The sequence below is a fragment of the Tachypleus tridentatus genome, chromosome 13, assembly GCF_004210375.1.
Source record: "Tachypleus tridentatus isolate NWPU-2018 chromosome 13, ASM421037v1, whole genome shotgun sequence".
NCBI lineage: Eukaryota > Metazoa > Arthropoda > Merostomata > Xiphosura > Limulidae > Tachypleus > Tachypleus tridentatus.
The window spans coordinates 273,598,509-273,610,479 of record NC_134837.1 but is presented as its reverse complement, the minus strand read 5'-3'; the positions used below and the strand labels follow the sequence as shown (position 1 = coordinate 273,610,479).

The following is an 11,971-nucleotide window of genomic DNA, read 5'->3' as shown; positions in this document are numbered from 1 at the left end:
CCTAAAATCACTACTAGTGATACTAAACTACGTGTCCTGTTAAAAAGCTCTTTTAACAAAGGTACCACAGGTATCCTATAAGCACAATCAAACTTTATTAAATTTTCTGACCAGCAGTAATAGGTATGAAAAAAGGGATTAATAAATGGAATTATAAGTATAATTTGGAAGGAAATAACATTAGCAGTGCCATGAAAGACAATGATATTGCTGTAACAGTTGACCAGACACTAAAGCCATTCAAGCAGTGTTTTGTTCCTTATGATCAAGAACGTAATAGAAACAAGCTGTATGTCTTTATCATACATTAAACATTAATGGTTCTTTATATTAGCCGTTTTAAACTTGTTTTGCGTGTTTGTTGTTCATCTTAAAGCTGTATAAATGGTTTATCTATGTTCAGTCCACAGTGGGTAGAGAAAACCGATTTTCATTGTTTCAAGCACAACTGACTTAGCGATGATACCGTGAGAGCAATTATTATGGCTCGAGCGTAAATCACAACCGTGAATTATCTGCGTTGTGTTCACTGAGAGAAATCGAACCACGGATTTTAGCGCTGTAAGTCCACAAATTTACCTTTGACCCTTTGAAGGACTTCACTGAGAGAAATAAAATAAATGCCTTTTTAAATGTATTGGTTTTTTTAATTAGTATTAGAGTAAGTGTACTTGTTTTTTATTTTTTATCAAATCAGCACCCATTGATACCGGAAATTCTTCTTATTAGAATGTTGGTTTTATTTCTGCAGATCCGTGGTCGTACATGACGAAACAAGTATTAAAATAAGAGAAAACAGAGGTACAAAGTGGAACATTATAGAGTAGACAAAAATCAAGGCAAATGTAGGAATTATCATTCAGATCCACCTGAAATGCACGTGCACTCAGATGGTTACGTTATCATTTAGCAGGGCTCTAGCAAACAGATAACTGTTGTTTGTTTGTTGTGAATTTTGCGCAAAGCTACTCGATAGCTATCTGCGCTAGCCGTCCCTAATTTAGCAGTGTAAGACTAGAGGGAAAGCAACTAGTCATCACTACCCACCGCTAACTTTTGGCAACGCAAAATGCATATTTTTTCTTTATGTTCATTGGCCTTAAAATTTTGGCCAGCAGTGTATTTCATCTGTGAAGTACATATGTATGAAACATTCAGAAGAACCATAAGATCAATGTACGGAAAGCTTGTAACATTTAAAACAGGTGGAATGTGTATTCATACAGCTGCTAAAGTTAAAAGTTTTAGTATGTTTAATTCTAAACAACGTACATCGGGTTGTTTACTTTATTTTCAGATAACTAATGTCAGCTAATTATATAATGTAGTGTATACAACAGTTACGGACCAGGCATTGCCAGGTGGGTTAAGGCGTTTGACTCGTAATCTCAGGGGCGCGGGTTCGAATCTCGGTCGCACCAAATATGCTCGCCCTTTTAGCCGTGGGAACTTTATAATGAGACATTCATTCCCACTATTTGTTGATAAAAGAACACAAATGACTAAATGTCGTTACGTGTTTACCGATTAACGCTTCGTTTGAGTATGGTCTTAAACATTTGACAAGCTAGTATTTAGGCTAATTTCATAGTGTTCATATTTTCCCTATTAAATGCTAAAAGTTTTTTTATTTTTCCTTTTCTTATTTTCATCTTTCGAAGCTCTACTCAAATAAGTGGTTTAGTCTGACAACGCAAAATGCATATTTCGTCTTTATGTTCATTGGCCTTAAGATTTTGGCCAGCAGTGTACGTTTTGTTGACCAACGAAAGGTTGTGCAAGAGATGTGGAATAAACCCTCAGCTGAACCTGTATATATGTATGGATAAAAGTATTTTTTGATAAGATTGTCTCATTGTTTTAACTACATGTATGTAACTCAAGTAGCTTAGACTATTTAAAGTCTTCTCCCCCAACCTGTGGCAGGCACCATGTCTGGGGACTCACGCTACTATAAACCGGGTTGAGATACTTGAGGTTGGCAGAGCACAGATAGACCATTGTACAGAATTGTGGTGATACGATGGTAATGGTTATCCATTCTTTCTTACCACCAGGTTTCGTGGGCCAAAGGACAAATAATTCTTGTGGGTCCTAAATCCTGCGTAATTTTACAATAAAATTACCAATGGGCCTTCATTATGATCATAGACCCTGTGGCTGAGACCCCTTTAGTACCTTACTTAAATGCACTACTTTTTTGTTTACCGTAAGATAACATTTATTGACCTTTACACTCGTTTCGGCTGTTTCATATCATATTCCTTCAAACATAAACTGGTTCTAAATCTTCTAGGATATGGTATCTGTTCTGCCTACGTGTGTTTTCATTCAGAAATTCTAATTGTTTTTAACATTTTACAAATTAATGGCTACCTTCTTACACTATATCAAATGAACATTTTAAACAAACAAAATAGGACCTACCAAGAAGTGACACAATTGTCTCAAGACATCCAATGTTCTAATCACTTTTTTAAAACAAAGTTTTAAACTCAGATCTCAAATAGGAAACATAATCAAGAAATAGTACCCACCACTAAAGTAACCTTTAAGATTAAAGTTAACTATACTCTTCAAAAAACGAAACGCAAAGGAATATTTTATTTTATTTTAAAAAGAAATGCATGTAATAACATTACAAGCTCAGAGTATGTGATGTTACACGTGTTAAGGCACTGATTGTCAGACCAAAATAACAATAAAAGTTGTGCACTTTGAAAACGGAGGAAAACATCGGATTTTTCGCCAAAACGCATCCGTGTCCAATAAATTTGTTTGAAAGATCTGCATGTTCTGCAAGTGCAACATATGCAAAATCCCTATAAAAGTGACAAGTTCTCGGTTTCCATTGCTCAGTGTTAAGCCACAGACACGCAATACAGTTACGCCAAGACTGACTGAAGCACAACGCAACAACGCCATTGGTTGCTTGATGAGACCTACCAAGAAGTGACACATTTGTCTCAAGATATCCAGTGTTCTAAGCACTTTCTTAAAACAAAGTTTTAAACTCAGATCTCAAATAGGAAAAATAATCAAGAAATATTACCTACCATTAAAGTAACCTTTAAAATTAAAGTTAACTATTATTGGCTCTTCTCAGCTACACATGCAACAAAATCATTTGTGCATCTGTAAACTAGCTATATTTATGAAACAGTATGATTTCAAATACGAACACACTATAGCATGTTTGTTTGTTTTGTTCTTTGAATTTTGCACAAAGCTACTCGAGGGCTATCTGTGCTAGCCGTCCCTAATTTAGTAGTGTAAGACTAGAGGGAGGCAGCTAGTCATGACCACCCACCGCCAACTCTTGGGGTACGCTTTTATCAACGAATAGTGGGATTGACCGTTACATTATAACGCCCCCACGGCTGAAAGGGCGAGCATGTTTGGCGCGACGGGGATGCGAACCCGCGACCCTAATATTACGAGTCGCACACCTTAACACGCTTGGCCATATCGGGCCCAATAACATGGAAATTCCAGCAAGATGTGAGCATATGCTAATTATACCATTCGAGTCTTTTATCCATATTAATAGAAAACTTTAAAATTATATACTCTTGAACCAGAGATCATGAAGATTTTATTAAATGAATCTAAACATTTTCAATGATCACCTTACACTAAATAATAACATCAAACCTTCCATGTTGTCATTGGATTAAACCATTCCAGATTCTTAGTGTTTTGACTTCATTACTATTATTATTATTATTATTATTATTATTATTATTATTATTATTATTATTATTATTATTATAAGGTGATGTGTTTATTCTTATATTTAAGCTTTTTTTTCAAAACAGTTTCATTTCACAATGTTATCACACATATGCTGCACGTATAACCTTACATTCCATGATGTTGCTATCATTTAACTCTGTTCTTTATAAACTTTTCATCACATAAATATACTGTTTGTTTAACATCTAATATTATTTTTGTAGTTAGAATATTCTAAGCTACCTTTTTGAGGTTTTAACGCTAATTATAGTATTTAAAGTAATTACAAAACATCCATCATTGACTTCGCATACCCTTGTTCTTTGTCCGGCATGACCAGGTGGTTAAGGAACTCGACTTGTAATCGGAGGGGTGGGTTCGAATCCTCGTCACACCAAATATGCTAGCTCTTTCAGCTGCGAGGGCGATATAATGTGACGCTAATCCCACTATTCGTTGGTAAAAGAGTAGCTCAAGAGTTGGCGGTGAGTGGCGCTTTGGGCGAAATTAAAAAGAACCAAACCCTTGTTTTTGTGTCGCTCGATTCGCAATATAAATGTCGGGGATTCGAATACCCAGTGCCTAAAATACTCACTCTTTTAGGCTTTGAGTGTTAAATTTTATAAAGTTGGTAGTAGTCTGTCACTGCTTGCAAAGATAGCCCTCGTGTAGCTTTGTGCGAAACTGAAATTCGCATCTAAATATATAATTTGGTACTACCATATGTTTAATATATTTCAATGTTTAACAGTACCATTTCTTTAGTAAGGTCAGTTACTTACGTCACTGGATAGAGAATCTTCTCGTAATTATGTTCAAAACAATGTGAATTTTATAAATTTAATAACAATGTTCCCACTATTGTTCACTTTACTGTTAAACAATAAAATGTTTTATGCTCTGTCGAACAGTATACTTGCCGTTTCTTAATAGAAATTCTGCAATGGTTGAACACCAGATGACTTCTGTTCTCATTTCCTTTGGCAACTCTCAGCCAGTTTTGGTACACCCCACTCCACATCATTGGCCCTTCTCAGCAAACAATACACTAGTGAATCATATTAGGGCGGTGCTTTACTTCCGAGAACAAGATCCCGGATAAATTAGCCCCTAACAGCTGTTACCAATTAACAGAGCCCATCTGTTGATAATTATCAATACATATTTCAAAAGTATATAAATATACGTGAGGTTAGAATATTATTTAGCTCTAAGAAGCCGACCGAACTTCTTTAGGAAAGAAACTCCAACCTCGATTAAGCTGGTGCACATGATGCGTTACGGTGTGACTTTATGTGTAAGTATACCACTGAAAGTTTTGATATTTATGTAGGATTTTGGGAAATGTCTTGCACATGTGACATGATATTAAAGTACTTCTCACTATAGTATCTAGAGCAAACATTACAATGTCAGTAAATCTCTTCTTTTTAAACGTTCGGTATAAGACAACAAGGGTTACAATTTGGTAACTGTCGCCAGTTAAAGTTTCAGTATTGTGTTATTATTTTATATTGTTGTAATAAAAATGTTAAACCGATATTGTATGGTGTTGTTAGTTACATTGGTGGTCTTCCAGTCTGGTCCTGTCACCCTTTTGTACGTATTTGTATTGTCTTATTTAACTTCAAACCAAAACGTAAATTATACAGGTTGGTTACATCTTACTATATACTTGAAATGGTTAGTATAGTACTGGATGATATCAAATGGAATATTACTAGGGCAAGTGAAAGTAACTTAACTATTGAGCTTTTCAAAAAAAGTTGTACGTAATTAAACCTGTTCTCAATGAAGTAAGTGCACATGTACAGTAACTTCTGTCCCATCCTATAATACAATCTCTCCTAATAGACCAGAAATCATTAACACCAAAATGAATAAAAACACTAAAAAGAGAAAGTTTATGTCTATTCACCTGAGAATCTAAACAACTCATATATAGGTTACCAAACACTGTCTTACCTCACTTCCCCCTAAAATAAGAAAATCATATTTAATTTTTTGTTTTGTTTTGTTATTCTTTGAAACAATATTACATGGTTTCTAGTTTGTTGGTCTTTTTTGTGATCCTAACTCATGCATGTCTGATGTCAAGTTGTGACATTCTATAACTTGTGATGTACGGGATTGGGTGATATACTATATTACTAGATATCAGTAGATAAGTTCTAACTTTTCAGTTAATAACAACTTCATGCAGTCCATGCACGTGCAATTATTATAAAAACACACGTAGAAATTTCTTTTTCTATTGTGCTAACATTGATATAGAAAATGTGATTTCGAACTTTGAGTGGAAGTATTAAGTTTTGAATATTGGGATTTTTTATAGTATGTACAAGTGATTACAGTTTAAAATCTAGTTTAATTTACTTTTGTTGACAAAATAAACCCAAGTCAGTGAAAACGCAGCAACAAAACAAACTTTCAACATCGTGGCATAAAAAGAGGGTGTATCAATCTATTGTTGCTAACTACAGTTTTTTTTTTTTGCCAACAAAAATTAAATTACAAAATAAAATTCCCTGTTTTTTTTAGGTAACATCGAAAGTAGATCACAATTTTCATTAGGGCCACACCATCTACCTGACTTAATCTTAATTACTTTGGCCTTGATTATTTATAATGAAAAAGGCCTACAATGTCCCACCTCTTTATCAACTTTGACTGTCTAAAGCCAGAAGTATAAAGGGACTTTTTCATTATTATGTTTAATAAAAGGTGGTGCAGTTCGCATCTGAGCAGCTATTAATAATGATGAAAATAGTTGTTATTTATGTACTCGTAGAAAACGTCAATAGTACTGGCATGGCCAAGCGTGATAAGGCGTTAGACTCGTAAGCCGAGGGTCGGGGGTTCGAATCCTGATCGCACCAAACATGCTCGCCCTCTCAGCCTGGGGGGGCATTATAATATGACAGTCAGTCCCACTATTCGTTGGTGAAAGAGTAGCCCAAGAGTTGGCGGTAGGTAGTGATGACTATCTGCTTTCCCTCTCATCTTACACTGCTATATTAGGGACGGCTAGCGCAGATAGCCCTCGAGTAGCTTTGCGCGAAATTCAAAAAACAACAAACAAACAAAACCAAAACGTCAATAGCACTTTATATAAGCATCAAATGGAGGAGTTATTTATTCCATATAGGAATAAATAGGGCAAAGTTTGGCAATAACTTTGTATGTGAAGATGACAATACCACTGCACACAGTGCGTGTATTGTACAGGATTATTATAACTAGGAAGATATTACAAGATTGCCACGGACAGATATAACTTCAGAATGCAGTACATTTGAGAATTATTGGGCAGAACTGACCCAGGTACTTGTAACCACGTCCATAAACAAGCTATTGTGACTGAGCTGCATCGCCTTTTAGATGGAATGCAATTTCGGCATGTTATATGAATAACTTTGTCGAAAGCGTACCAAGTTGCCTTGTATAGATTATTAATGGATGAGGAGGACAAACGAAGAATTGAATATATAATACGGACTGATATAAAGTTATACATATATATATATGTTTTGGTAAGGATTTGTTTTGATAAGTTAAATACTGAGTTAAACATCTTTCTGCAGGTCACATCCGGCATTGCTTGGGGGAATTAGAGCACTTCATTTCTTATCTGATGGTCGTGAGTTCGATTACCCGTTAAAAACAAACAATCTTGCTTTTTCTGACGTGCAGGAGTTATAATGTTTCGGTCAATTTCATTTTCATTGGTAAAAGAGTTGGGAATATTTACTTTTATCTTTCAGTCTTCTACTTTTAGACTATCGCCAAAAATATCCATCTTGGTTTCGAGTTATTAAATCTACTTCTTATTATGGTCATACGCACTGGTTACTGACCTTCAACCCGCTATAGTTAAAGAAGAATAGTATAGATTTTGAAAGTTTTAGGCTCGGCTCATACGAATCTGCCCTTAATATGAAATTATAATTAATTTTGTTTTTACATCAGAGATTCGACAAAAGGTTATATCCTCGTATTCGTCTTGACCAAGATACTTCAACAGCTTAAGAGACATTGACATTGTACCTTTAATCCTGTTAAGTGTGTAGTACATTATAGGGTTTCTTTGTACTAACTAGCAATAATATTTCAAATGAACCACGTCGCATATATATATATATATATATATATACACACACAATTTGTACAAATACCTAATTCTTGATATTTTCCATAGTTACTATTGTGTCCAATCCTAATTGTGGTATTGGGGTTGCCGGAAGATAGTGATGCAGTTATCAAAGAACGATTGGAAGGTAGGTCTGTCTGTTTTCAAAAACAAGTATAAATATTTATACTGGTTTAGATACACAGTAAACTGGTTTCTATTCATGAATAAGAACAGTTGTTTTGTGTATTACCCATTGTGATGAGTTGTGCTTAACAATAAAGAAACAAATAAAATGATAGTAATTGTGATAATATTTTCTCAAAGTAAAAGAAAGAACAAGAGACTTACAGGAATATTTGAAGTAGTTACAAAACTTTAAAAACTACATCGTGTAAACATGATTATTGATAAGATCAATATCTCCGTATTTAAATTATTCTGGTGGTATTTATATTCTTTTAAAAATACTTCACTGAGAATATTACATCAATACTACAGACTTACTTCTTTTCCTTCAACTGTTCCTATTCCAGCTTTGGACTGTACGGAAACTACGTGCTACAACATAAAAACTGAAGGGACTAATTTAATGTCGTGGTATCAGTATGCACACTCCACCTGTTTCAATTATGGAATGACACCCGCCAAACCATCAGACGAAGAAACAGCGAAGTTCCTAATGGACTTGGCCAACAGGACGATAACGAATAACAACTCAGTATGGCTTGGTCTGTCTCAAGAAGAGACAGTAAATTCCTCAGCTTTTAGTAATCTTTGGCGTGAGTTCCAACCACAAACAGTAAAACGTGGAGTGGTCAGAATGAGCAATGAAGACGGTTTTAGATGGGAAATAGCCGATCCGGAAACCAATGGTTGGACGCTCTGCGAAATTCCTAAAGGTATTATCTCCTGATATACTTAAGGTATTTTTACGTGGTTCGAGTGTAAACAGACCTGATAACATACTTAGATAATTCTAGACAGTGTTTAGTTTAGTTCATTGTTTAATTAATATTTTTTGTTATATAGGGTATTGTATTAAATTACACTGCTAGTTTTATACACGAGATTTATGCTAATAATATACCTGTAGTATTTACACTGTGTTTATAACTTATAAATAGGATTGTTTTGTTTGTTTGCTTTTTTTTTAAATTTCGCACAAAGCTACTGTAGGGCTATCTGGGCTCGCCGTGCCTAATTTAGTAGTGTAAGACTAGAGGGAAGGCAGCTAGTCATCACCACCCACCGCCAACTCTTGGGCTACTTTTTTACCAACGAATAGTGGGATTGACCATCACTTTATAACGCACCCACGGCTGAGAGGGCGAGCATGTTTAGTGCGACCGGGATTCGAACCCGCGACTCTCGGATTATGAGTCGATCGCCTTAATACGCTTGGCCATGCCGGGCTTATAAACAGGATCGTTTCAACATTTGTTAACTCTTACTTTCTTGTTATCTTGAGGTTTGAGATTCATGTGAGTGTGAAGAAGTATGTTTCAAAATTAATCGAATCAATTTGTTATTAAATGTTACTACAATTTAGATCTAAAATGTAGGCTTCAGGTTCTAATAATAATACAATTCTTCTAAATGTAACTGATATAATGTGGTAACTACTTAAACATAGAGGTAAAAGAAATAATTTAATTTGTTTTTGCAGCCAACCTTACGTACTGCGTTAACGACACATGCTACACTCTATATCCAACAAGAATCCAGGGTGAAAACGCCGTTTATAAATTCTGTGAACTTGCAGGGGAAAAGATCGCTGTTCCCAACACCCCTGAACTTGCTAAACAGTTGGCTACGTTTCTTTCAATGGATTATTTATACATCATGACCGGGATTTATTTGAACGGCACAGTTCTAATGGACAGAGACCGGAATGTAATCGGTAATCGTGATGAGTGGCCTTTCAGGGAAGGACGTTTTAGCATCTATGAGACGTGTGTTATGTTAAAATCAGGTGAACTTTACCCAGGATACTGTGATATAAAGTTCCTGTATCCTCTGTGTGAGAGTCCAGTCCCAGGTAAGATCCCAGTTTGATCTACAGTAGCCCCCGTATAAAAAAATCAATTTTCAGGAAAGAGTTAGTTTGAACTACAGTATCCTCTGTGTAAGATATTCAGATAAGGTCGGTATGAACTACAAAATCTTCTGTGTGTGAGCTCCGCCCCAGGTTAAAGTTAGTTTAAACTATATAATTTTCGACTGTAATGCTATTTTAGTGATACAGTTTATTTAAACACACATTAAACTTGGTCACTATCTATTACTTTGGAATTATAATTAAATATTATGTTAGTAATTGAAATTATTTTAAATCCATTTGAAGTAGGACAATTTTTGAGGAGGCTTGTTGTTTCAATAAGTGAAAATAAGTGAAATAGTGAAACTAGAGACCGGATATAACGAATTATTATCCATTTCATATTACATCACACCAGATGAACCGACTGAAGATAACGATAAAGAAAGTTGTGAAAAACCCAAAGGTTGTCGTGGAAAACGTAAAGGCCAGAAGCGCTGGGGACGTAGATATCGCAAAGGTTTGTGGAAGAAATTCGTCAGTTATGTTCAGAATCTCCAGACGAAATATAGGAGTTGAGACATTTGGTAAGATTTTTTGTTTTGTATTCTATAGAAATATTTGAAACTAGAGATTGCATAGAGTACTTATAAACTAAATGTTCGATATAGCTATGATGGACACACCACAGATTGCTTATTGTGTAACTTTGGGCTTAACATGAAGCAAACAGCTTCGTCAGTTTTATTTGGTTCGTCAATCAACTCCAAGTTATCCATAAGATTGTAAAATAATAACTACTTTCTGTTTCATTAATATTACACTTCTAAAGTAGGTAAGGCAATCTGTATTATAAAGACATTTGAGCGTTAATTATAGTTTTCGATATTTTTAGGATGATTATTACTGTATAGTTCAATGTTTAAGAGTAATATAAACATAAAGAAATGTCGGTTCCTGAAATTTGAAGCACTTATTTTACAAATACATTTCAGTATTAGTTGTTAGAAATAGCATGAAAGTAGAGTGTTGTTAATAGTAAATATAATTTACTGGGGTATTAAATTTTTTGTTGTTGTTGTTGTTAAGGTTATAGTAATATTTCATAACCATAATAGCATGGTTAATGTTAACAATAGAAAATTTAAAGATTTATTTTAAGGTTTTGATGTAATATTACTAAATATGACAACAAAGGTCATCTTAATTCTTTCATGATAACGACATATTTTGTTTATCAGCCTATTTATTTTTTATAGTGTTTTGCATGCTAAAAATGGAATCCCTAAACTGTTACCATCATACTGTCGTTTTGGGACAATAATCTATCAACCCAAGTGAGGAAAGATAGCTCAAAGATATCGTAACAATCTTTCTTCTTCTCTGGAGACGGGAATTTATTTGTCTACTTTTAGTGTTAAATAAAAGAATTTTAAAAAATGATTATTTGTTCACGAATATATTTGTTTTATTGTTATCAATAACTGTTTATTATTTTTTATGGGACATATTTGCGTTTTAATTGCAATTATATATCAATACTTGTTTTGTTTGGTCAGAGAATCACGAAATTATAAAGAGCTAAGGTATTGTAAAACAGTTTTTAATCAAATAAATCCCTTTGCTTTTAGTTTCACTTAAAGTTTGAATTGTATATTTTAACCCTAACTTCGATAATTTTATTTTGTTATTTAACATAATTAATATCAGTTTAATTATGATTTTCTAAAATTCACCATTATTTCAAAAATAAAACGCAATCTAGTAGCACCATCTTTCATTTAGTATGTAAAGTAGCTTTTGTTTCCACCAGGTAAAAAAATGTTTTTTGAATGAAACCATATAATTATTTTCCTTACAGTTAACAATCGGAGATTAACTAAATTCCTATTGGTATATTTCGTGGCACACACTTCACTACAGACATAAACAAATTATGGTAAAAAAATCTAGATCGTCACAACATTTTGAGAAGAAAATATACAAAGGTTCAGTTTGTGTGTTACTGTTGTCAGAATCCATATAAATAACGATTTATTTTTGTTTATTTTTACAAGATTAACACA

General features: G+C 34.1%; 1 protein-coding gene across 1 annotated transcript; it reads left to right on the top strand.

Annotated features, from left to right (window-relative positions):
• The first annotated feature begins 4,947 nt into the window (after positions 1-4,947).
• Positions 4,948-11,675, top strand: LOC143237217 (uncharacterized). Its single transcript, XM_076476219.1, has 6 exons — positions 4,948-5,032; positions 7,934-8,012; positions 8,401-8,766; positions 9,534-9,905; positions 10,324-10,492; positions 11,165-11,675. The coding sequence occupies exons 1-5, from the start codon at positions 5,006-5,008 to the stop codon at positions 10,482-10,484; spliced, it is 1,005 nt and encodes a 334-aa protein (XP_076332334.1). The 5' UTR covers positions 4,948-5,005; the 3' UTR covers positions 10,485-10,492; positions 11,165-11,675.
• Positions 11,676-11,971: the final 296 nt, after the last annotated feature.